We start from the raw sequence: 27,503 nt of genomic DNA on the forward strand, positions 1-27,503 counted from the left end.
GTACAGAAAGAGGTTTAGTGAATGCTGCACACAGTAAGCCAGGCGCTGTGCCCGTCACTTTTACAAACTCGCTGAAGGGAACTCCATTCAAGCTACTTCTGTCCCGCAGCATTTCAAACCAGTATCAACCCAGGACTAAGACGTGAAAATGGGAGATTAGAAAGAGAAATCCAGTAATCAATCCTAAGTCAAAATTTAAAGCTTTTGTCAGTTCACTCCTTGAAGGCTGACTTTCGAGGACTTAGGCCTGCTTTATTGTAGCAATTGCTACCCAAAATCTTTAAATCAGATTGGATGAGACAATTTTAGGGTCTAAGGTTAACACGTATCATATTAATAATGACAGTCAAGTCAGTGGATGGTCAACTCAACCATCTACGGCTCTGCCTTTAATGGAGAACATGGAATACCCTGCGCTCCACGTGACACCAGAAAGCTATGCCTCCGCCACTTTGTTGTCTGAGCCTTACTGGGCACTCTTCCTGAGAGGGATTATAACCCAGGGGCTAAGAGTACAAACTCGGGTTTTCCACAGGAAGGAGGGGGCTGAAAAACTTCCCTGGCAAAGACTTTTGGTAAGGAAAATGCTCAGGAGTCATTCGGTTCTCCTTGAAGGACACATGTGAGCCCGAGGACAGGAAAGCGTTTACCTTTATGGGCTGGAGCAGAGATCGCTATGGGGGCAAACTCTTCCAGAAGGTCAGTAGTAGGGTTAGAAAGCAGGGAGCCATCAATCAGGGAATCTTCCCCGGTGAGAGAATCTGAGTCCAGATTGACAACATCCCAGGTCAGTGATGGCATTAAACGGCACATACAATATCATGACATTAGAGCGTAGCCTTGAAGTTACTGCATTTACATGTCACACATACAAGCCAAGGCAGGAGACAGAAAACCCCAAGTGACACATTAAAGCCCCCTGCGTTTTCATCTATGGAAATGCGTATTTCTAGATTCCTCTGAACATGAACATACAAATATGGGATAATTCTTTGCTCAGAGGTTGCTGGGTAAGCAAATATGTGGTCGAGATGCAGATAAAACTTTAGCAACTCAGTTCTCAGCAAATGCCATTTGGGAAAAAGGACTTTATAACTTAAAAGTTTCATTTAAACTTTTTTCCCCTAAACATTGGTGGGAAAAGGTACCATAGGATGAGGTATCTGAGTTGACTAGGAGGGGGTTGTCCTTGGGCTTATTATTAGCAGAATATGACATGATTAAACAGTGTTTTCTAGAACCCAACCAGATTCTCATTCAAGATAAAATGGTCTTGCTTCTTAATATTATTCTTTAAATTTGAATTGCTCGTCTGAATATATGATTGTACTTTTAGTTAACAAACAGAAGGAAGACAAAAATCCAGAGTTCAAGCATTTTAACATACAAATTGTTCTCCGGGGAAGTTTTCTAAAAGGAAAGTCACGAAAGCACAAGTGGAAGGAACCACATCGCCTTCTATATTCATTTTTTCCCCCCACCTACATGAGTTTATTTTCATAGTTCCCAAACTTCTAATTGTCTTCTGTTCCAAGTTAGGAAATGAGACACTTTTACCAAGGTAACTATGGACTCAGTAAAAATGCAGGTTATCAACTCTGGATTTATGGACAATTAAGGAATTGTATTAAGGATTTGAAATTAGGGGGAAAGCAATGCTGGACCAGGAGAGATTTTAGCACTGTCTACAATTTAGGAACAAATCACCCATATAGGATAAAAGCACTGTGCTGAGAATAGAATGCCAACATCCAGAGCATGAGCTCCACGAAGTGACTGACACCGTTAGATGGAAAGGCGGTTCAGAAACCTTGGAGGGGTTAAGGTCATCCTTGCAGCTCGGCAGAGTTCTTTAAGGAAGGAGGTGGAGGGAACCTGCCACCAGTGAAAAGAATCTTGAATAAAGAAACAGCCGAGAAAGTCCGAGTACCACTCTACAAAGAACATGGCTCCGAAAAGTACTCTGCTCTTTAGCATGGAAAGGTATCACTAACCATACCGAGCATCCATTCTAGGGGGAACTGACCAGGCTGCAAAAGCAGCCCAGGATCACCTGCTGCAGGTGCAAAGGTTGACTTTGAGGGCCACCACAATGAACGGTTCCCGCAGCTGCAGAGACACCTGACTGACCTGTGCGGTTCGAGGTCACAGATTCCGTCTGAGATGGAAGGCGCTGGGGCACTGGGGGCTCCAGTCCTGGTATGAGACTCTCAACAGCAACATCGGCTTTTTCTTTTGTAACACAGCATTAAGAAAGGAGAACAAAGGGGAAGGGAAAAGGAGTCAAAAGGTTCTTTAGACAACTCTGTGAAGTCTTTCTTCTACGGGGTCTCTAAAATAGCCAGCCCGGGCAGGATGGACAGCACAAGAAGTTACTTTATTTCCGCAGCTTTCAGGGTCTGGGCTTCACTGGCTGAGCATGCGTGTGCAAGGCTTACCGCTAGGACTAGTCTTGGTGAATCTCAGTTTTTAGAGATAAATGTAGAACATGAGACACCCAGCAGGTTTCTTCCACGTCAGAAGACACAGGCTGGGAGGCACCGTACTATCTTACAGTAATTTCGCTTTTCTCAGGGATAAACCTGGGGACAGTCAGCCTCTGTGCCTTGCAAAAGCCACTAGTCCATTTCAAATCCCACCCCATGATGTAGCTGGGAGGTGCTCTGCACTGTAGGACACCCCGCAGCTGGAGGCCCATCTCTCTATAGGGTCACGGCCTTCCTAAGTTTTAGGACTATGTGCCCTGGGGTACAGAGGCCCTGGACATCTCATAGGTCTTGCTTGCCTTGCTGCAGGAGCACAGGGCAATACCCACACCTCTGACCTGGATTCGACTCATGGGGCTTCACCACTGGGCAAGTGTTTTCTGTTACTGATACTTGGCACACACAGAGGCCCTATAAAGAAGAATCTGCTAAAGGTAAGGGCCCAGCTTGAAAGCAACTTTCTTCACGAAGCTTTTTGGAACTAACTGAATTTTCCCGTTATTGCTCGTTCGTAAGAAGGTCCCTCTAGAAACGTCAGGCTTTTGAGCAAAGCAAAAATAACACCGTGGTGCCCCTGGAAGGCAGAGAAAACACTTCCTTTCGGTGATAACAAATAAGATTAAAGGAAGCTTTGTGGCATTTTCCACTCCAGAGCAGGGCTATTCTAGGGATCTGTTAACCAGTTAGTTATCATTCTAGAGACAGACACATATATCATGCAGGACTGAAGAAACAGAGATGACGACTTTACCAATTACAGCATCGGAAGTGCTACCAAAAGGATCTGTCATAGGCAAGAGGTCAGGGAGCAGGAGAGAAGTGTCAGGAGATTTGAGTCCCTCAATTAGTTTTTCTAGGTCGGGCAGAGAGGTAAAGAGAAAGCAAAAATGCAGTGAGATATTAAAGCAAGCTGATCATTTACAGTTTTCTATGCAAACACATTTTGTGGTCAAACTTCTGTATAGATTCATCACAAAACCAAACACTGTTAGCATCTCTTACCATTAATTAAAAACAAGCTTTCGAAGTTCAAGGTTTAAAAATGTTTTTTTCCTGGGCCACCCTCTTGGGTCCCCTCTGTCTTCAGGAGCTTTGTACTCAATAAAACTGTGCTTTGCTGCCCACCAAAACAAAACAAAACAAAAAAAACCCCCAACAAACTAAATACACAAAAACAAACAAAACAAAATAAAACAAAAAGTGGAACAAAATAAGAATGATTATTTCCCTTGGTTAAAAAAAAAAAAAAAAAAAAAAAAAACGCATTCATTCCTCAGTTGAAGTAGTCACTTTGTAAGTCATTCAAGGTAGTGCCCTAAGTTTGTTTGTTTTAAAATTTGAGGTATGTTTACCCAAAGGATACAAAAATACTGGTTTGAAGGAATACATGCACCCTGAGGTTTGTAGCAGCAGCAGCAGCATTCTCAATAGCCAAATGTCCATCAACTGACGAGTGGATAACGATGTGGTGCATACACAATGGAGTTTACTCAGCCTTGAGGGAATGAGATCTTGCCATTTGCAACAACACGGATGGAACTAGAGGGTATTATGCTATGTGAAATAGGTCAGAGAAAGACAAATACCATATGATTTCACTCATGTGGACTTTACAAAACAAAGTAGAGAGGGATGCCTGGGTGGCTCAGTGGTTGGGTATCTGCCTTTGGCTCAGGGTGTCATCCCGGAGTCCTGGGATCGAGTCCTGCCTCAGGCTCCTTGCATGGACCCTGCTTCTCCTCCTTGTGCCTCTCTCTGTCTCTCTCATGAATAAATAAAAAATTAAAAAATAAATAAATAAAATAAAATAAATAAAATAAAAAATAAATAAAATAAATAAAATAAAATAAAATAAAATAAAAAAAATAAAATAAAATAAGATAAAGAAACAAAACAGAGGAGCAGAGGAGGGGAAAAGCAAGAGGCAAACCACAAAAGAGACTCTGAACTAGAGAGAATAAAATGAGGATTGCGGGAGGGGAGGAGAGTAGGGCGATGGCTAAGTTGGGTGACGGATATTAAGGAGGGCACTGGTGGTGGTGAGCACTGGGTGTTGTATTTAAGTGATGAATCCCTAAATTGTACTCCTGAAACTAATAGTACACTGTGTGTTAATTGGAATTTAAATAAAAACTTAAAAAAAATAAAATTTGAGGTATAAGGTACACTGAATAAAAGTCACCAATTTCAAGTGTACAATTTTGCTGAGTTTTGACAAAGGCACATGTTTACATGAGCACCACCGAAGTGATGCAGAATGTTTCCGTTACCCCAAAAGTACCAGTGTGTGTTATTCTGGCCAGTGCCTTCCCATGACCCCTAGACCTGGCTTTCTGATCTGCTGTCTGTCCCTATGGCTTGGCCCCTTCTGTCTCATGTCTTTCATTTAGCACAATGCTCTTGAGATTCCTGCCTGTTGTGGCTGGTGTCAGGAGTTTGCTCCGTTTCGTTGCCGGGTAGTGCTCCACTACGTGACGGTACCACAGTTTGTTTAGTCATTCACCAGTTGACAGACATTTAGTTGTTTCTAGTTTTTAGCTATTAAACCTGCCATAAAGGGATGCCCAGGGGGCTCAGGGGTTGAGTGTCTACCTTCGGCCCAGGGCGTGACCCAGGGGTCCCGGGATCGAGTCCCGCGTCGGGCTCCCTGCATGGAGCCTGCTTCTCCCTCTGCCTGGGTCTCTGCCTCTCTCTGTGTCTCTCATGGATAAATACATAAAATCTTTTTAAAAAATGACGCTGCCATAAACATATGTATATAGATCTTTATGCATTCATATCACTTCTTGGGCTTAGTTTTGAAAAAAAAATTTTGGACTTGCATTTAGAAATCCAAGTGAATCAAAATATGCCTAAGTTAACTTCAACAATCATTTATTGTCTGCCGACTGAGAGCCTGTGACAAGCTGGCACCCTTATCACTCTCTGGCCAAATCTCCTGAAATGCACTTCCACCTGAAGGTAGATTACTTTTGATGTCTTTTGGCTAGGAAACAAAGGGGCGTGAGAATCCACCAGATGTGTCACACCTGATAACGTCAGTGCACACGTTAAGATTTCTTCATGATTTTTTCAGTCTTGATCCATCAACAACTCTCTATTTACCTTCAACTTATTAAAGATAGAGAGCATTACTTGAAACAAAATAACGAACCACAGAATCTTACAGAAAGAAGGGAATTAAGAGCTCAACCTCCTTTTAATTACAAGGAGATTGAAACCACATAAATTCTATAACTTGCTTGGTTAAAAGCCTGTCAACATTTTTTTTTTTTGAAGATTTTATTTATTTATTCACAAGAGACACAAAGAGAGGCAGAGACACAGGGAGAGGGAGAAGCAGGCTCCATGCAGGGAGCCCGACGTGGGACTCGATCCCGGGACCCTGGGGTCACGACCTGGGTCAAAGGCAGCGCTAAACCACTGAGCCACCTGGGTGCCCCAACAATTTTTTTTCTATAACAGAAATACCATGCCATTAAGGTAAAATTACAATGAAAATTGAGAAAAAGAGTGACTTGAAGTTCAAGTATGTGTATAGAACATTTTAGTGACTCTGCATTCTTCTAGGCCATCAGGAATCCAGATAAGATGAACTTGGTATTTGCTGAGGGACTGAAACCAAATTTTAGGTGATGTGTTATTTAAGGTGATCTATAACTACACAGATGAAACAAAATAATGGATTTTAGTGTCTTGGCAAGATAATCTGCTTTGGTACAAGTAACACACTGCAGAAAAAGATATATATATATATTTTTTAGAAAAATATATTTGTATATGGGAAATCAACTTACTGTCTTTGGAGTGTACGGCATGTAGACATCTTTGAGTTAAATGACAATATGCTACCTTTCTCATTTACACCTGATACTCATATTGAAGACAAGAGGTTTCTCAACATCGGGGGAAAAAAACCAGACTACTAACCAAGTGTACAAGTGTAACCACATCAGCATTAATCTTGCATCGTGAATAACATTTTATTAGCAGAGAAGATGTTAAAAATATCTGACAATTTTTAGCATACTGGCAAAGATAAGACAATTTTCTTGAAAAGTCTAATTTTTCATTTTTCTGAACACTAGCTTTTTGTTTTATTCCCAAAAAGAACTTCTTTCATGTACAGAAAAGTGATTATTTGCTTCTTTCACTTTTAGAACTCCTATATTTGCAATCTTATGAAGCAATGGATAAAAAGTAATGACCCCAAATTACCTGCTTATCTTTCATACAGTAGTTTATCTCGGTGCAAAACCTTAGGCTAGCCAAATTCAGAGTCTGAATTCTAGACTTTCCAGTGACTCGCTGCAACCGTGGGGTCATTCCTTAAACTTCTGTCCTTACCTCCTCAACTGTGCAACAGACACACCTCCCACCATCTTTTTGTATTGGTCACTCAAGTGTCATCCCCTCTACGCCCTTCCCCATCCTCCCTGCCACATTGAGCACTCCGCACTCACTTCTCCTGCAGCCCTTACCACGGGACTGAAGACAGGGAAGGTATCTTACTGATCTCTGTGTCCCCAGTTCTCGGTCTCCTCTCATACCCTACTTCACATCTCTGCCTTTTGGCTTCCATGGGGAGGTGGGGAGGAGACTAGATCAACTGTAAAGTCAGGTACTTCAGCAAGAATCTAATATTTTGATTAACCATTATCAAAAAGACAATGTGGGGGGGTAAAAAAAAAGTGTGTGTGACAGATGGAATAGGGTGGGGATGGGGCGAGCTGCCAAATTTAGGGGGCTTATCTTCAGACCAAACCTCAAGTAACAGGCTACTCAGCTCACACAGATCACCTGCATGGTCACTGCTGCGTGAGGATACTCGAATCCTGAAATGTGGGAGGGAGGAGCAGGGACAGAGCCGTAGCAGACAGAGAACCAGGAGTGAGAGCAGAGCCACAGCATATGTGAGGTGGCCAGCAGGTGCGAAGCCAGCCTGTCAGTCCCAGCGCTCCCCAGACGACAGAAGAGTCTCAGTGCGCGAGCCCAGGGGCCACTGCAACTATGGTCACCACTTCCATCTGTAGCGTTTAATGTCAAACATTTTCATTCTTTATTCACACACACAAAAAAACCCTGGGCGGGTCTGGGAATACTGACAGAGTTCAGAAGAATGGAGATAGAGACCAAGAGAACGTGCGACTTGCTCAAAGTCACAGACGGGGCATGGTACAGCCTGGACATGACTTCAGTTTCCCCCACAGGCTGCCCACTAGGGCCTGCCTATCTCCATCAATACAGGAGAATAGGGTTTCACACAGACTTGGCCCCATGCACAACGGCCAAGTCATCAAAGACATGTTGACGCTGGAAGGAGCCTCGGATTTTATTCAATTAGCCTTCTCATTTACGGATGAAGAAACCAGCTCCAGAAGATGCAGCCACCTGCCTGAGAGCCTACAGCAGGTAAGCCACAGACCCAGCTAGGACTAGGACCCAGACCTTCTAGACACTAGAGACTCCGCCTTCTGGCTTAACTAAGGCTTTGGCTCCTTTAAAAAAGTAAAGGCTATTAGAAGTCACATCTCAAGCTATTGTTGCTCATTTTTGATCATTATAAACGAAGAACCCAGAAGAGGATGTAACGGGAGGCACAAGGACACAGCCCACAGGCCTCACATGGGCATCGAGGAGTGGCCTCGAGTCACTCATGTTAGGAATTCCACTCTCTTACAGTTATATAAAGACACTCTGTGTGGTGGGAGGGAAGAGTGGTGCAGAAAAGAGGGTGGTGAGTTCAGGAATGTGGGCAGGAAGTATTCTTTAAGATCCCAAACCTCAATCAAGTCCTCCACGAACACTTCACCACTTGTGGAGATCTAACGAAGCCCCAGGTGCCTGAGATTACAGGAGTGAGAATGGGTGGAGTTCCAGGTTTTACTCCCATGCCTTGGTGTGAGATCAGAAAAGCAGAAGTCCCTGCATAAAGTGAAATGTGGGAGGAGGCAGCGGGGTGGGACAGAGGAGGAACTCACCAGGTGGATGCCCAACTGACTGCGCCACCCAGGTGCCCCTTAGGAAAGGAAAGAGAACATCAACTAGCAGGGTCTGAGCGCTTCTGCTTTCTCAGACACTCGTCACCCATGAGGTGGTGGGTCTTCCCTCTTTCCAAGCTGATGGCAGAGGCTGCAGCATCTCACTGTTTCATAAATGGCTCTTCTTGGATTCATCATGATGATGGACTTTAGAAAAAATATACACGCTGAATGGTCATTTCTATCTCTTCTTTCATGAATTGTCTGCTCCTATTTTTCCATCAGTGGTTATTTTCTTATCACTTGCTTGTTACCATACTCTGTTGTTTTTCGAGTCTCTAGGGTTCCCAAATAAAAATGAGTCTGGTTAAGAGCATGGAGAAGCACTGAAATTGCAGTGAAAGGACTGAGAAGGTGGACAAGGTGGACCCTTGGAGCGAAGTGATGCAGGAGTTCGCCTGGGCACTGGAAACTGAGAGTGCTCTTCAAGGAGAGGATTGTTAGTACTTTGAAAAATTAAGAGGGGACTTGGAAAAAGGATCTTTTGGACACCCCCCTCTCTCCTCTCAAGCATAAGTCAAGGGGCATTGGGGACTAAGGGAAGAGTGGAAGAGGTAGGAGTGAATCCATTCTGGAGTCCTCTCTTTCGTTTCTCTCAAGATGTAGTTATTGAAAATATCAACCACAAAGTAAGAAGGTTAAACCCTCCGTAAACCTAAGGTTAGGTAATCAAAACTGCCTCCTGATGTGAGATTGGGATACGCTGCAAGTTGTGAGTTTTCTCTCTTACAAAATATCAAAAGAGAAAGGCCAGGTGTCTACTTAGGCTAAAAGGACTACGGGTCTGCTCAAGGACCATCTCGGCCCTAATTAGGGATACGATCATGAGCATCTTGAACCACTGAACATGGCAGAGCTTGGTGCAGTCCCATCAGAAAAGAGGGTCTGGCTGCTGCAGCTTTGTGGCTTTGGAAATTTACATCCCGTCTGAAGTCTTGTGATGAGAGATGCTGTTTTTAAAATCTAGTCACTTTAAATAGTTCCTGTCATTGAGAACCAGACACCAAACTGTCTGTAACATCTGCAAGTTGAAGTGAAAGTCAACTACCCTGCCCCATTCCAACTTCATTCCAGGGAACTGAATGTGCAGAGAGACAAACTTCCCAGAGCAAAGACACAGAGGTGATCAACTCTGGACCTTTTAACATCACAAAACAGAAGTTGGAAGTGAGGAAGACGCCAGCACACAGCTCGAAGAGGAACGCCCATCTTGACTACAAACCACTAAGAAAACACGCTTTCTCTTGCCTACTTTTAAAGAGATGATCAAGTGCCATAAACCAGGAGGCACATTTTTAAAAAGCTGTTGGTTCCAGAAAGCGGCACTTAGGGGGCAACTAATGCATTCCTGCTTAGGCTTGTGGAACACGGATGTTGGGAGGTCAGCACGAAGGAGCTGCTATGAAAAGCTTTTCCTCAAACTTGTGCTCTGTTACTGGGAAAGTAAAAAGACGTAGTCGTGGAAAATAATACAGTGGTTCCTCAAAAAATTAAAAATAGAATACCAAGGATGTAGCAGTTCAATTTCTGGATATATAAGCCCCAAAGAACCTTGGGTCTTGGAGAGATATTTGCACACCCATGTTCGTGAAGCACTATTCACAACAGCTGAAACACGGAAGCAACTCCACTGGCCAACAGATGAGTGGATACACAAAATGTGGCTACATGCAGACAATGGGATATAATTCAGCCTTAAAAAGGAAGGAAATTCTGACATACGCTTCAACATTGACGAACCTTGTGGACATTAAGTTAAATGAAATAAGCAAGTCACAAGACAAATGCTATATGACTGCACCTAGATGAGGTAAGTAGAGCAGCCAGGTTCACGGAGACAGAGCAACGGTGGTTGCCAGGGGCTGCAGGAGGGAGGACGGAGAGTCACTGTTTAACAGGTAGAGAGTTTCAGTTTCGTAAGTTCTGTGGATGGATGGTGATGGTTGCAAAACAGGTGAATGTACTAATGAACTTTAAAGATGGTAAACTTTGGGTTGTATATATCTTACCAGTTTAAAAAAAAAAAAAGATTCGATCTTTCAGCCAATTTTCAGGGATAATATCCCATTCTCTTCCATCATATTTTAAATTTGGTACCACCTATAGCTTATCTGTTCTCAACAGATGGTGAAATAAATGCACACACAGTACGTGAGCATCAGTGAAATGCTTTGAGACTCACCAGAGCTGGGTTTCATGTGGCGGGTCTGTGGGCACACGAATGCTCACGGCTTTGATTTTTTATTTTTTTTTTAAATGCCAGACTTTCTTTTTTTTTTTTTTTAATTTTTATTTATAATGCCAGACTTTCTAAGAAAATTTGTTTTGTGCTTTGGAAAATAGAAATGCTCCTTTATGAAAACCCAAAAAAAATCCAATTATTTAGTCCTCTCTACCCCCAGTTTAATAATCATTATAGCAAGGAAGTCTACTTCAATGGTTCTCAGTTGTGCAAAGGTCCAAGGTTAGAAAGCAAGTTTAATTTCTGTAAGGGAGAAATATCATCATCTAAGACTTTATTACGAGTGGGACTGCCCACGGGGAATAAGGACCCAGGACCAAAGCTGTTATAGCATTTCCTATCTTTATACTAATTTAAAGTTTACAAAGCAATTGCAAACACATGCTTTCATCCAAACCTCACAAGCCACTCCATGGGGTGGGTTTGAACAGCCCCAGTTTTGAGGATGAGAATACAGAGTTTAAGTGGTTTGATTAAATCACGGAGCTACTCTGTGGGTAGAACCCAGGTCTCACAAGTTCAAGCCCATTTTTGTATTTCCCTAAACCTTAAGTTTAGCTCTCCATCTCCAGTCAAAGGCTTTATTGACCTCCAGACAAGGAAACCTTCACTGCCCGGGGCCCGAGGGCCACGCAAAGGAGTGTGTACAACAGCACCTGTCACAGGAGCACCGGGGCCACAGCTCCTCACCCAGAGAATGAGACACTGCTTGACATACCCACCAGTCAGGATTCTTTGTGGATCAAAGGAAATTATGTGTGAGAACATTTTAAAAGCATAAAATAAAATGTTAAGTCATTAAAAGGCATATAGTTGTCAGGGGTCTAAGATTTCATGACTCCTACAATCAGGAGGTGGAGTGTGGAGGGAACCATGTGTGCAAAACAAACAAACTGACCCAAAAGCCTGACCGGTGCCCATAGTGGGTGGGAAGTCATGAAAAACTGGGTCCTTAAGGGGGCAGGAGGTGGAGGAAGACAAACCTGCCATTTGCTGAGGTCCCAGAGCCCCTAAACTCTCAGGCCTTTCTTCACTCAGACATTCCAAGACGGTAAGGAGGAATGTAGGGCAATCCTGTGTATCTCCCACCTACATCCTTGGATAAAGAGGCCACCGAATTGAATTGTGTACACGCTGAATGTTACAGTACATACAACAGTTCAGACACGGCGGCAACACAGTCCAAATTCTGGAGGCTCCAGGAAGGGCTGGAGGTGAAGCTCTGCTCAGCCTAGCTACGACTTTCACTCTGGGGTTTGGCAGCTTCCTGACACGGCGGGCTGTGCCTTCATTAATTCATCCTCTAAGAGCAGATGGGAGGCCTGGCTGGAGTTGGCAGAGGCACAGATGGAAGGCTATGGAGCTGGCAGTCTGGTATTTGGGAGCTGGGGACAGAAATGAAGAGCAATGGGGCCACCATAAGCCTTTCAGCCTCAGGTTTTACTTTGTTCATTTATCCAACCTGCAAATATTCGCTGCGGGCCAACTCTAAGTGTTCTTAGGCCTGGCAAAGCAGCGCCGGGTAGGAGAGCAAGGTCCCTCCTTCAGGACAGTGACATCCTGGTGGGCAAAGACATAATGAAGCAATGAAAACAGACAGTGTCATAGTAAGTGCTATGAAGAAAAAGGCCAGGAAGTGCGACCGAGGGTGTGTGGGACCACGGTGGGCCTAAGAAGACCACATTTAAGCAGAGGCCCAAATGTCAGCTGACAAGAAGGAAGAGAGATGGAGGAAAAGCTTTCCAGGCAGAGTACCAGCATGTGCAAAGGCCCCGAGGTGGGAACAAGCTCAGCCTGTTGGAGGAAAGACTGAAGAAAAGAATGCTATGAGCTCAGGTTCGAGGGGTAGCCAGGGGGCTAACCAGATTAGTTAGGGCCTTTCAGGTCACAACAAGAAGCCCGATTTTATGCTCAATGATACGGAAATTCACTGGAGCATAAAGGAGTGACATGTCTAATTTATGTCTTCAGAGGATCATAAGGCAAATAAGATACCCCTGTAATTCTCTATAGAATGTTCCATTTTAATCGATTTCCCATTAAAACCAAGAGGGGCCACGGCTTACTTGGTTTTAAAGTGAACACCAGTATCACTTGAGCAGGAATCCCCCAGAATGAGAGAAATACAGAGAGAGGATCAGGAGACAGGAAAGGTAAGGGAGGTGGATGGCAGCCAGCGACCTACGGCTCATCGTCACAACCTTCACAACTCATCTCTACAACCGGGAGTTGGTCTCTTGAGCCACCTGGCACGTGTGCCTGGCTCCTCATCCCTGACCCAGCAGGCACCTGTGACCACGGCAGAGGACAGCTCCTCGCCTGTGGACCCCCATCTTCTGGCCTGTGCCAAGAGACTGCCCTTCCAGCTTCCACAGCTCATGGGCTATCTGGGAAAGAGTAAGGCAAGAGCCCCGTGGGCTGTCCAAGGGAGACGCCTCAGTAACCCCCTCTTCCCGTCTGATCCCATGACTGCCGCAACAAGGGGCCAGGGGGCCCCAGCCTGAGTTTGCAGCCCATACTTTTCCAGCGTTCTCCCAGAAACCGGCTTGTCTACGCACTGCCAGGCACACCTGAAGGACACAACTGAGAAAAGGGCCTCTACTTGATGCCTTCCTTCCCTTTAACCATCCTGTACTGAATCATTCCTCAGTGACCTTAGGTAATTTTGACCTGTGTCCAGGTCCAGCAAGCTATCAAGTGACACAATTTACTACCAGGTCAAGGCAAGTATTTGCTCCCCCTAAGGAGGGTCAGCAAATTGCCCCAAGAAATAAAAACCATCATGGTACCACTGCTATAGTCTGTCTTAGGAAGTAGATGGTACAGATATCATGATCACTTCCAATCTTGAGCCAGTTAAATACCTTTAACATTCTGAGAGAAAAAGAACCAAGCAGATCCTATTAGTATAAAAGCAAGAACAGGCAAGAGTAAGAATGAGAAAAAAAGAAAACCTATCAGGAACAAAATGGGCGCTAGATGCTTCTAAATAACTGGATTTATTTGCTTTTTCAAAAAGACTGATAGAGAAGAGAAAGGGTGGCTTCTATGCCACATGTCATGCTCCCCACCCTACCCTCGAAAGGATGGCGAAGATTAGGGAGAAAAATCATTGGCATCTGTGAACCCCACATAGAAAACACCCAGTGACTGTTTCAAAAGCTATTTCAATCAGAACATACTAACAATTTCTTACTTTTTTAGACTGCTCACTTAAAAGTCAGGATATTGGAGCCCTAATGGGATATTTGAACTCAGGCAGGCCAAACTACTTCACTGATGAAGAGGCGAGCCCAGAAGGCTTTCAGAGAGTTCAAGTGCCAGGAAGGGAACCTGGGTCTCCTGGCTCACATTCCCTTTAACTTTTATTTCTAAAATAAAAGCACAGTATAGGAAAACAGGAACTGGACAGGAAATCCCCAGTAATTCAGTCATCGTACGATAACCACTGTGAGCATTTTGTTCCTTCTATCACATGCTTACAGGTGCCCCCCAACATGTTACAATCACATTGGACTAGGATTCCTTCCAATGCACAGGCCCTTCCCATTACCAAAAAACAAATAACGGGCCTGGAATTCACCTCCTTTTTATGGAGTGGTGAAACAACTCTCAAGGGACCCTGGGACATAAGAATCAAGCTGCTTAAGCTCAGATCAGCTCGATTTACCTACCTGGTGCATCGGGTACTTGAAGAGGAATGAAAGGATCAGATACACTTAGAAGCGGCAGGCTGGAATCCACAGTCTGCCCACCCTTCCTTTTCTCAGCTGGAGTTGGTTGGAGGGGAAGAAAGGGTCAAGGAGAAAAAAAAAAAAGAGAGAGAGAGAGAAAAGCAGAAAACGTCAAGTAAATCCAGATGAATTTACCACCTATTTACTCAACAGTTCAAATTATAGAGTAAATCTAAACTCAGAGGCAGAATAAAGACGCATATGAGTGGATATAATCCAGTGTGATGGCAAAACACGTCTGAGAGATGTCACCCGGTCCCTGCAACATACTCAGAGACGCAACTGACGACACTAGTCTATTCGCACACCTGGATTCCGCTTCTTCCTGGTGTGGAAGCCACAGTGATCTCTTCCAGAGCTCCTGCGGCAGCTATTGTCCATGTCACACACCGTAGCATGAAGTGGACGGGGCTTCGTGTGTAATCTAACACAGCCATACAGGCACCCCAAGGGCCCTTCACCACCTTGCGGTCACCATGCCACCGCACGTCTGTTAGAGCGCAAGGCAGACAGACACAGACAGAAACAGAAATGGACCCCGTGTCTGCTGCAAGGCTAGACAAAGCCCTAACTTCTGGACGCCATCTAACATTCACCGACGTTCATTCTAGAACTTGGCAAACTCACGGATTTACAGAAATCTACACACCCCGTGGGATCACAGGGCTTAAAGGGATCTTAGGATTTTCGAGCACAATTTTCTTATTTTACGGGAAAGGAAATGAAGCCCAGAAGTTAAGAGGCTAGCCAGGGGTCTACCTGCAAACCAGGGTCAGAACCCAGGCTTGCTGGTTTCCAATTTACCATTCTTTACGTTGCATTTTAACACTCAGTTTGTTCTCTAGTTAAAATCTCATTTTACCATCTGTAGAGATTTTTTTTAAAAAACGTTTTATTTTCAAATAATTATGAAATCATAGGATTTTGCTATACATAGAGTTCTGGGAATCTCCAACCAGCTTCCCTCCATAGTGAGATCTTTTACAACTATAGGACAATATCACTGACACCATTACAATACTGTTATTAGACTTTATTCAATTTTCACATGCACTCGTGTGTGTGTGTGTGTGTGTTTCTTTGCAGTTAGATACTATGTACAGCTTAGCATAAGCACCACCATGACAATGACACAGAACTGTTCCATCAAACCAAAGAACCCTCTTGTTCTCCTTTATAGTCACACTCACTCCTTCCTCCAGTCTCTACACCCTGGGAACCCACTAATCTGTTTTCAATCTCTGTAATTTTGTCATTTTGAGAAGGTTATTAAAGTGAGTTTTTAACTAAGCTTCTTTGAAGGTAGATGGAGGAAGAGAAGGGTAAAATCACTGCTCTTAAAATCTTTATTTTCAAATGAGATACAATGAAATATATTAACAGAAAAACAAATCATAAAACTGCATATATTCATTTTTGAAAAAAGTATATATACAGAAATAAAATTCTGGACATAAATATTATAAAATATCAGCAATGTTTTCCTCTTGCACTGGGATTATGAGTTCTTTTATCTTGTTTCTTTGGGCTTTTAGTCATTTTTCCAAAATTACACAATTGAATGTGTATAACTCAACAGAAAAATATTTTAAAAAAAGAGGCACAATGTCAAGTTTTAAATGTCTGTTCCAACATATGGACATAGTTCATCAACATTTTTGCAGATTTAACCATAAAAATGTTTAAAATAATCCTTCTGTCATCCTCTCTGACTCATTGCCAAATTTCCTGCCTATCTCCTCCTTTGATTGGAAGGTTTAAAATCATGAACAGTTTGAGCTTGATTAGAAAAATTCTAGAAAATGGTGCTATCCTATACTTTGTATGAATGAGGACATATTAATTTCTGGGATTTAGATATAATTTTCTTTCATTTATAAAATTGAAAGTGTCACACACACACAAAAGTTTACACCACAAAGAAAGAAGGAAAAATATTAAATGTTCATTTAAAAAGGCTGGATAACATGAAAAAAATGTGAAGATGTTTTATAATGTTCATAAAAGCTTAGTGTCACTGATTTACAAAGATTCTTGAGATGTAGTTATGACTATAGGTTCTGGGTTGGGTTGCTCAGGTCCAAATCTCTATACTAGCATTCTCCAGTTGTGGCCTTGGTCAGGTAATTTAACCTCTTGTGGGCTGGTTTGTTGTTTAAGATTATTTATTTATTTGATAGCAAGCACGAGGTGGGGAGGGGCAGAGGGAGAAGAAGACTCCCCACTGAGCAGGGTACTGGATCCTAGCACCCTGAGATCATGACCTGAGCCAAAGGTAGACAGATGCTTAACTGACTGAACCACCTGGGCGTCCCTTGAAGGTTGTTTTAAGGACTACCTGAAATAATGCATAAAAAGCACTTAATCAGTGGGCTTATTAGCATGTAGGAAATGCTCAGTGTATGTTCACTGTTATTACTGTCATAACTTTACTCAAAAGTATGTTTTTTAAGGCAAGGCCTTTAAATCCCTTTAAAAAATACAGCCGTTTATAGCCTTTAAAGTAAGCATAAAGGGAGAGAACAGGCTAAAACAAAAATAAAAACTGTTTGATAAAGTTCATACAAGGGTGCCTGGATGGTGCAGTCAGCTGAGCTCTGGATTCTTGGTTTCCATCTGGGTCATGGGATCGAACCCTCCATCAGTCTTGGTGCTCTGTTTAAAGCTCTCTCTCTCTCCCTCTCCTTTTGCCCTTCCCCTCCATGCTCTGTCTCTCTAAAATAAATAAACAAATCTTTAAAAAAAGCCAGTTCATATAGACAAACAACAAAACATGTGATAAGTAGGAATTATAGGCACTGAAACTGAGGGCAGATGGAAAATGTGTAGGACCTCTGTCAACACTGATGAATCCAAGCGCCTAACCTGTGGCAAACAGCAACGCTTTTCATTCATTCAGTAATCTATACTGAAGCAAGCACAACACTAAATGCTAGGATTCAACACCAAAGAAGACTCTCCTAGAGCTTATTCCACAGCCCTCTTTCCAGAGAAGCTCTATCCTACCTAGTACCATAGCTGGTCATTGGTGTGATGCTCTATCTCAAGGACAACGGTCAATGCTTTACACATTTGGTCAACATGTGACCTACTGAACTTCAAGCACTTTAAACCAGACCCAAATACCAATACATTTATAAACTACACAGGCAAGACAACAAAGCTAAAAATAAAGAATAACACAAAACATTTTAACTTTTTAATGTTAAAAAGCATGCCCCAAATAAGGCCAATGTGTAGGTATTCCAAATGAGTAACAACGAGAATATCACATGAAGACTTATGGGATATGATTAAAACATCAGGTTTTTTCTGACGAGGGAAGTGCACACCTATTAGCAAGCACCCTCAATAAACAGTGTAATCCTCAAAGGTCAGGGTGGGCTGGGCAATTAAAGAGAGAAGAGAATACTGAAATATTTGTGGACAAGTCTTCTAGCAGATTACAATGAACCTCTCTCCACACTCTCAAGCTGGCTGAAAATCACTATTACAATGGGAGAAAAATGCTAAACACTTCCATTATGTTTTTAAGAAGAATATTAAAGATTTTACTATGTGTTCCTCTTAATACTGACAAAGCAAACCTAAGAAAAACAGATCTGTAATCAAAAATAAATAAATAAATAAATAAAAGCAAAAGTTAAGGATTTAGAAGACAGAAAAACAGTAGATTTTATAAATCTAAAAGTTGCCTTAGAAAGATGCTAAAACAACAGATTTCTTGCTAAGGTTCCCAAGAAAAAAATGAAACACAAATACATACAGTGAAAACTGATATGTATACAAATAGTATAAAAGGTTTAAATGCATTATTCTATTTTATTCAATACACATTAAAATTGCAGATGATTTTCTAGAAAAAAATATTACTAAATTTGCCTCTTTGTGTGGCAGAAAACCTGAGAGAGGAAGTTCTGGAACCAGAGGGATGGTGTCCCAGCTGTGCTGCTTCCTAGATATGTGACCCTGGAAAAGATGCTAGTCTGTGCTCAGTAACCGCAACTGTGACTGATGTGGGGATGGTGTTAAGGGTCAGGTGAGATAAGACTTGTGTAGGACAAATGATAGACTGGGGAAAACGTTTACATATAGGACAAATAAGAACAAAATGAAAAAAGAACTTCAAAAAAAAAGGCAAAAGACACGAACACCACAAATCCCAGAAGAAATAATGGCCAGTAAACACTGTCCTTCTGTCTACAGCCTCTGAGTGGGGCTGGATGGGGAAATGGAGGAAGAATTACTCTTTCACTGATGATCAAAATAAAATTTGTATAGCATTCTCAGAGGCCAATTTAGAAATACGTATCAAAAACCTTAAAAGACACATATCTTTTATTTAACCAATAATCTTCTAGAAGTTATCTTAAAGAAACTGTAAAGGTTATTACATGACAGCCAAAGTTCCAATAACAAATGAACCTAAGACATTAGAAAAACTACTAACACACTTACAGAAGACAGGAGGAAAGGAATATATAAGGATAAAATCAGAAATTAATCAATATAACTAAAAAAGATCAATTTCAGAAGCATATCAAATTCCTTATCCACAAGGAATATACATACTCAAAACCTCCTATCTGTTGCTGAGTGAATTATAACAGGAAAACACTGAAACCAAATTAATGTTTAAAACAGAGATTACTTGGTTAGATACATTAGGACAAATCCATATGAAGCAATTTAACATAGATCTTTTAAAATTTATCTTTTAGGAGCTTCTTTAATGATGTGGGAAATGTGCCAGACTTAGCAAGCAAGAAAATTTGGTTTTAAAATAAGACTATAAAGATGTACATTAGAGTCTTAAGCTGAAGCTAACAATTATTTACAAAATTGTGGTCGTATATTTTCGTGAGGAAGAAGATCTGTAAATTTCATCACATTCACGAAGATATCGTGACCCTACAAAGGGTAAATGCCACTAAAATAGACACCAAAATGGTACCTTGTGCTACTTCTTAGCAGTGAGACTATGGGGATTTTAACTTTCTTCTCTACACTTGTCTATAAATTACTTTTATATAATAAACATGTACAATTTTTTAATTTTTAAGAAATTTTAATTGAAGTATAATTGACGGTGTATAATTTTGTTAATAAAGGAGAAAATTAGTCTTTTACTATTGCTTCTTTAATTTAAAAAGGTCTAATTTAAAAAGAGATCTCCCTCTCCTTGTAAACACACACACACACACACACAGAGGCACAGAAACACAGCTCAGCAGAATCTTGGATAGAGGATACATCATTTAATTCTTAGAATTCTTCAAGTCATTCCAAAGACCTAAGCAATTACAAGACATTAACAGTGATGTTCTTAAATTTAGAAATATTTGCTTAAAGTATGTGCGTGAACTAGACAGAACAATCCTATATCTTACTGACACATCATCCTGTCATTTTAATTTGAAATGATTCTAGATATTTCTTTCTCCCTATCTTTATATTGGAAATATTTCTGAATAAAAGAAAACACGTTTGCACCAAGATTTGGGGCTCCGTGGTGCACCAGAGTTATCTGCGGAGTGGAAAGTGCAGAGGTAACGACAGTGAGCCCCGTGCTTCAGGCGTCTGCGATACTAACCGGTTCCAGCAGCAAACGAGGGAGTGGCAAAAGCGTCACCGGGAGTTGGTTGAAAGCCTGGGATCAAACTCTCAGCAGAGCCTCCGAGCTTCTCAGGATGTTTGCCTGGAAGGACAAGACAGCAGTCAGCGCCCTCCAGCAGAATTCCACGACACACACTCACAGGACGGAGGGGAGACTTGACTCCTCTTACTGCATTGTGGCAACACCGGGGACCTTCACAGGTCCTTGTCTAGTCGCTGCAGTAACCGAGACGAGAGCTGAGAAAAGGAAGGAAGTTGTCAGAAGCGAAGATAGCACATTGGTTCTGCAAGGTGGAAGTCCTGGAGGTTGGAGGTGCAATGACGTGTGTGTAGTTAACACTACTGAACTGTACACCTGACAGTGGTTAAGAAGCTAACGGTTGTGTTATGTTTACTTATCACAATTTTTAAAAAAGATTTTACTTGTTTACTTGAGAGACACAGAGTACACACGCACGAGAGAGGGAGAGAGGGAGCGAGCACGTGCGCACACAAGCGGGGGTGGGGAGGGCAGAAGGAGATGGAAGAGCAGACTCCCCGCAGAGCAGGGAGCCTGACGCGGGGCTCCATCCCAGGACCCTGGGATCATGACCTGAGCCGAAGGCAGGCACCTAATCAACTGAGCCACCCAGGTGCCCCTGTATATTTATCACAACTAAAAATTTTTTCAAATAAATAAATAAATAAATAAATAAATAAATAAATAAATAAATAAATAAATAAATAAATAAATAAATAAATAAATAAATAAATAAATAAATAAATAAATAAATAAATAAATAAATAAATAAATAAATAAATAAATAAATAAACAAGCAAGCAAGCAAGCAAGCAAGCAAGCAAGCAAGCAAGCAAGCAAGCAAGCAAGCAAGCAACAAAAAAGATGGCTGGAGCTGAAGCCCCAAAGCTCAAGCACATTATATAGGCAGAAATGCCTCCAGTCCTTACTCTCAATCTATTTGTTTTTATAGAATTCTGATGAGTTTGCCAATCTGTTTTCCGTGTTGGAAACAGTTCAGGAGAGCACATGAGAAGGTGGCATGGGTGAAATGGCAGGAGTGAGACTGAAGAGGGACAGGCACAAGGGCAGCAGTTTATTGCGACAGAAGAGAGACAGGAAATTATGAAAAATAAAAATAGACACAAGATTTTTAAAACTTGGGAGTCTCGTAAGTGCAAAAGTACAAGAGTCTTCAATAGCCCGTGAAGGTATTCCTGTCCATTCTAGAACAATAAGCAGCATACCCAACAATGAAATAATTTGATGATGAGTTAGCTGTCAGAGTTAAATCCTATACTCTATCTTTTGTTTAAAAGAATAAGAAAGTAAATATACATTTTTTCCAAGATTTTAGATTTTATTTATTTATTCATGACAGAGAGAGAGAGAGAGAGAGAGAGAGAGAGAGAGAGAGGCAGAGACATAGGCCAAGGAAGGAGCAGGCTCCATGCTGGGAGCCCGACATGGGACTCCATCCCGGGTCTCCAGGATCACACCTCGGGCTGAAGGCGGTGCTAAGCCACTGAGCCACCAGGGCTGCCCGTAATGTACATTTTTGAAAGACATCTATAAAATCATAGTTAAAAGAGATTAACAAAAGTTTAAAAAGAGTAAAATTAAAAGGTATGGTCCAAGTTTGTATCATTCCCTTGGTTCTGATCATTCCTTTACCACCCTGTGCTCTGGTCTAATGCCAAGGAACTCTATTTGAAGAATTTTCCCAGGGTATGCTGTTGTTTTCCAAAGTGCACATGTGTGCCTGTGTGCATGAGTCCCGCCTTTCCAAAATAGACTGTGCATTTTTTGTTTTGTTTTGTTTTTAAGTAGGCTCCACGCTGAGCGTGGAGTCCAATGCAGGGCATGAACTCATGACACTGAGCTCAAGACCTGAGCTGAGATCAAGAGTTGGGCACTTAACCCATTGAGCCACCCAGGGGGCCCTAAACTGTGGGTTTTTGAGAAATGGTACCTTCTATTTATTTGGTTACCTCTCCACAGTCAGCAACCGTACTACAGAGCTCTGATGGTGGTCAAGATGCAATGTCCACGGGGGGGACACACTCTCCTGGGTAAGCAGTTACAACTTTCTGGGACAATAAACACTTAGGACAAACAACCATCACACTCCCCCAAGGAATGACCATGCTCGACCATATATCCTGATCTATGCTATCAAATCTGTCCTAATAGTGTCCCACTCTGTGTGCCGCCACCCACAGCAAGCCAGGAGTTCCTGAAGATGAGAAGATGTCAGTGCTCTGCGAAACACAGAAAGCAATTTGCGCTCCAACTTCCAAGCAAGCCTCTAAGGGAAGGAAAGACCCAACCCTGAGTTTTCACACACATATGCCTCTAGCGTTAGGGTTTAAGAATCACAGAAGGACAACTGCTCACCTTCCCCCAGCTTGGCAAAGTCCTTGTTCAGCAGTTCTTCAGCTGTGAGTTTGGAGAAATTGTCATCGTCGAAGGGATTCCACGTAGAACCTTCGGAAGCATTATAAACGTTTTGCTGGGAGGTCCGAGGAGAGCCTGATGGAGTGGTGGTTGCAGACCTAGGTAGGTTCCCACCCCCACGAAATGAAAAAAAGTTGAAAAAGGGTCAATCTACTTTTTCTTTGAGACCAGATTGTTTTCTGAATTAAACCATTATTTTCAAAAAAATAAAATAAACCATTATTTTCTGCAGTAGTTTTCTAAAAGGATGTTCCATGGCAATTGGACGGTTTCCACAGATACTTTAATCACCGTGTGAAATATTATGTCTCCCCTTCTTTCACAATCCACTATCCCCCACTGCTTCTTTAATCTCTTGCTTAGATTTTTGGTCTCTTCTGCAACTCCTTTCAATCCCGAATCACAATGCAACCTGTTCTTAGGCCTGTACCTCCTGAGGCATCCACTGTAATATCCACAATAACCGACCCCAGAAGGGCTGGGGCTGATGCCTTTTCAGGCTGCCTCCCATCTGTCAGGACCTGGCACGCAGAGAATGGAGGGCCGCCATGAGCAGTAACCATCGCAGTTAAGGAGAAATAAAGACAGTCCTCACTATCTTGTGTTTCCAGGTATCATTACCTAATTTTCTTCTAAAGCCTCTCTTGATGTCCTTTGCATTTAACTAACAACTTAGAGATTTTTAACTTTGGAGTGAGTACATGGTTCCAAGAAAGCTGAGGGTCTGAAGTTGCATTTACCTAGCAAACACTCATTGCAATCTACTTTATTTCAGGCACGGAGCTGGTCACTGGATTTACAAAGGTTAAGGCATGGTCCTTGTCTTGGAGGAATTTGCAGGCTAGGTCAGCTGGACACACAAACAGATAATGATCATGTAATGTGATACATGCTCAAAAAAAGGTTCTGACAAACGTACATGTGACACCAAGGACTGATGAATAAATTGATGAATAAACTGATGAATAAATAAGCATTTCCTAGGTGGACAAGGAGGAGAATGGCAGTTCGGGGAGAGGGCCCAGGATGAACAAAGTGTTCACAAAGATGGAGAACAACAAGTCCACCGATGTGATACAACAGCCTATGGAGTTTAGATAGGGGGAGCCAATGAAAGACTTTCATCATAGAGAGATTTGGTCAGACTGATTTAAAAAATGCTCCGTGGGACATACATACATACATAAATAACAAAATCTAATTTGTCCAGTAAACACACACACACACACACACACACACACACAAAACAAAACTCTGTGGAAGATGGGATGGTTGAGAGGATGGAAACAGTAAACAAGTATGAAATTATGTCTTAAGATCAGTCTGGTCTATGTATACTACAGGCAAATTCAGTTTCTTAATAAACAGGCACACACGTACCATTATATGTGCATACACACACATCTACATACAGCATCAAAGAATGACACAGCAGTGGCCCACAGCAGCCCCAGCCCACAAAAGTAAAAAAGATAAAGGGGAAGCACCACATACTTGGACTTATTGAGGCTGGCCTCAGCTGCAGCTGCCTGGAGCAGCTGGGTTGATTTGCTGGCAGGGACCCCAAAGACTGCGCTGTGGGTTACATCACTGAGAATCCGCCTGTGCCCAGCACGTTGGGTCTTGGGGGATGATGGAGGAGTGAGAGATCCGAGTTTCTGCCCCTGGACGGCAGGAGGTGGGGTTGTTTGAACCTTTGGCTGTTGTCTTACTGGGGCTTGAATCTGCTAGGAAAATAAACAGCAAGTGTTCCCAAAAAGGGTGGGGGGAAGGGAAAGCAAATAAACAGACAAACATAATAAAAAACGCCACATGAGAGCTAACGCGGGACTCAAATGGCTGAATTTACCAATAACACCCAGAAAGAAAAAAGACTTGTTGACGATCTTTTTTTTTTTTTTTTTTTTTTTTTTGACAATCTGAGCTATAACTTTGGGACTGATGGTACGGCATTTATGGGATGCTTATATATAAATTTCCATCTTCATCCGCAGTGATACACAGAGTATCCATACACAGTACAGCCCAGAGCCTAAGACTGCAGAAGCTATTTCTCACTCCAAAAATCAAGAGCGTATCCTGTAGGACCACTTTCTGTTTCTGGGGTCACGTAGGAACTCACTGAGAATGCCTCCAAAGGGCATGCTTTGAGCAATCTACCTCCACAGGCAGAAGCCAATGAAGCCACACCTCCAGCTGAAACACGCGTGAGCTGAGAAATTTCTGCTTAGAGATCCTCGACTGACACAGCTCAGACTTCTGGTTAGGAGTAACTTAGGATTCCACCGTGATTCGTAAATGGTAGAGTTTTTTTTTTTTTTTTTTTTTTTCTGTTTTGTTATTGAGGCTCTTGATTTCCCTGATAAGATGGGGCTGCAAGATCCCATTTCTGTGGCTTCTCTGAGAAAATGGACAGCACTGGGGCAATGGGATTCAGTTGTTCCCACCTTTGGTTTAGAGGTGGCCCTGAAGAACCAGGTAGACAATACATGAAGATATAAGAAAAAATTTGAAAATCTCTTGATGGAACCTGATCTAATATAACACAAGGACTCTTGAGATTGGGCCATTTTCAGAGGGCAGAGCAAAGTGTCACCCCAGAAAAACAAATAGGTAGGAATATCCTTGTGGCCACGTCGTTAGACTTCAAGCATCAGTCACAGTCTACAAAGTGCTACAGCAGGGAGATGAACACAAAACAGCATTAAGAAGGCCACTTAACGCTTGAATCCTGTCAGTCCAGAGACAAAAGGACTTAGAATGGTAAAGGCCTGTGAGGTATTGAACTATCCCTTCCCTCCAATCTCTCATTTGAGACTAAGACGTCCTTCCGTGCTGCAGCTCAGCTCTCACATCTGGTGCCTTCGAGGATGGGTCCTGACAGAGAAAGGAAACCAGAGGGGCCAGCTGCTGGGGTCAGGATGCCAGCAGCCTGGGATTTTCTGTCCCTGGATTGATGCAGACTCTGAATTTTACTAAGGCAGATTATGTGCACGTATGAGGACACATCTGCTCATCAACTGAATGAATGACACAATACAAAGCTCTAAATCAGTCAAATTAAGGTCAGAGGGTAAAGCAAGGGAGGCATCTCTGAGGGAGAAGCAGAGTCCTCCATGTAGACCAGAGGTTCGGCTCCACAACATCCTCCAGGAGCCAGCGTCAGCCAAGGCAGAGCCGGTACCCACAGAGACCACACTGGCTTTACGGACAGACCTAGGTCAGCTTCTCTCTTGGAGTTTAAGACATTCACTGCCCTGAGAAAGGTCTACTTCACTGTCGAGTCCCTTTATTTTGAAGAGCCCAGACAACTAGGAGAACATTTTCCCTTCCTGTTGCCCATCCCCGTAGGGAGCACACGAGGACCCGGTGCTTCCCTCATGAGGACATCTTACCCCACCATCCAATCCATTCAGCTACTCCTCACAACAACCATGCAGGCAGTTTTATTTCCATTTCAAATCTAAGAATATGAGTCAAAAGGGGCCTTGAGAACAAAGATTCCAACTGCCTGGCTTCAGAGGAGCTGAGACCAGGGCCCCCTGAGGCTAGGCTCTCACTCAAGGTCAGAGATTCGACTGGGGACAAAATTTATGTCTCCTCATTACTGCTCAGGACTCCCTTTTCTTCACCATCACGTCTCCGCCAAAGATGGGATTAGGAAAGGGACGGAGGACACACAAACCACAGTAGAATCAAAGTAGACTCAGATGTCTGTCTTGCTGAAGTTTGTTTCAAAGAACAAAATATATGATTATAAAAAGAGTACAGTCAGATGGAGGAATGTAAGAATATACACAAAAGAATATACACAAAGGTCTGGAAAACCCATCCAGACTTCCATCCCACTATCCTAATACAGCTCTTCTTATCTTTTTTGGCATCTTTTCAAGTACATACTTTTCCCATAATTTCAACATTATCTCATGCTCATGAGCATTTCATACTATTGTGCAAACTTTATAACCATGATTTTTAATGGCCGCAGAGTTGGGTTCTTAAACAATTAGGTTGCTTTGGTTCTTCTGGCTGCTACTAGTAAGATTCCAATAAACACCTATGGCATATTGCCATTTTCCTTTCATAGGTTATTGCTTTAAGATGGCTTCAGGGTATTCTTTACAGTCACTCACTTGCTTATCTAGGGAAGTCCTGCCAAGGGTCACCAGAGAAAGGAAGGGGTGGGTCAAATTTGGGAAGCTCTCTGGCTCTTCCCTGGAGCAGAGCTCAAAGTATGTCTTCAGCCAAGGAACATGGAGAAGGCTCATAATTCATTCCCCAGAGAGGGACCGCAAAGGGGAGCCTCCTAAGAAATGTAGTCAGTGGTTGCTGATCATTTCCTCCCCCGCATGAGCATTTATTATTATCCTTGAACAGAGATCAGGACTCTCTGGTTCTTGCCCCAGCTGTGCTATCAGTCTTGGGTAATCCCTTTCTAGCCTGGGCCCAGTTTGAAAGGGACTGGCTCTTAGCCTACCTAGGTCCTTCACTGCTCAGTACTGGCACCAGCAGTGACTAGATCTTAATGCCAGTCTAATTTTAGAGTGATAAATAAGAGTGTTCATCTTCGGGGCACCTGGTTGGCTCAGCGGTTGAGCATCTGCCTTTGGCTCAGGTCGTGACCCCCCGGGTCCTGGGATCGAGTCCCGCATCGGGCTCTCTGCTGCTTCTCCCTCTGACTGTGTCTCTGCCTCTCACTCTGTGTCTCATGAATAAATAAATAAAATCTTAAAAAAAAAAAAATGTTCACCTTCATCGGTAGCCTAGAATCATTTTTTCCCAAGCTCTACCTTCTACAGAACCCCTCATCCCAACCTTGGATATATCAAGAAAAAGAATCAAATATTTCAACTGCAAGACTAGGGCAGCCCCCTCTCCCGGATGCAGCAGCCCCCCACCCCATCGCTGCGCCCCTCCGGCCGGGACCCA

The 27,503-nt window shown here is 42.7% G+C and overlaps 1 protein-coding gene across 18 annotated transcripts in view; it reads right to left on the bottom strand.

Moving 5' to 3' along the window:
* Positions 1–27,503, bottom strand: part of AAK1 (AP2 associated kinase 1) — a 156,429-nt gene that overhangs the window by 10,332 nt on the left and 118,594 nt on the right. For 7 of the 18 annotated variants that reach the window (XR_005366227.1, XR_005366226.1, XR_005366225.1 and 4 more), the window contains exons 14-19: positions 24,069–24,301; positions 22,515–22,690; positions 20,097–20,201; positions 14,444–14,539; positions 3,238–3,339; positions 2,131–2,232 (exon numbers count right to left, since the gene is read on the bottom strand). Coding sequence is in view for 14 of the 18 variants with exons in the window: in XM_038551504.1 (XP_038407432.1) it covers positions 2,131–2,232; positions 3,238–3,339; positions 14,444–14,539; positions 20,097–20,201; positions 22,515–22,690; positions 24,069–24,301 (814 nt within the window). In the remaining 4 variants the exon portion in view is untranslated. The other 11 variants (XR_005366224.1, XM_038551501.1, XM_038551498.1 and 8 more) reach the window with 9 other exon arrangements.

Source organism: Canis lupus, chromosome 10, assembly GCF_011100685.1.
Source record: "Canis lupus familiaris isolate Mischka breed German Shepherd chromosome 10, alternate assembly UU_Cfam_GSD_1.0, whole genome shotgun sequence".
Lineage (NCBI taxonomy): Eukaryota > Metazoa > Chordata > Mammalia > Carnivora > Canidae > Canis > Canis lupus.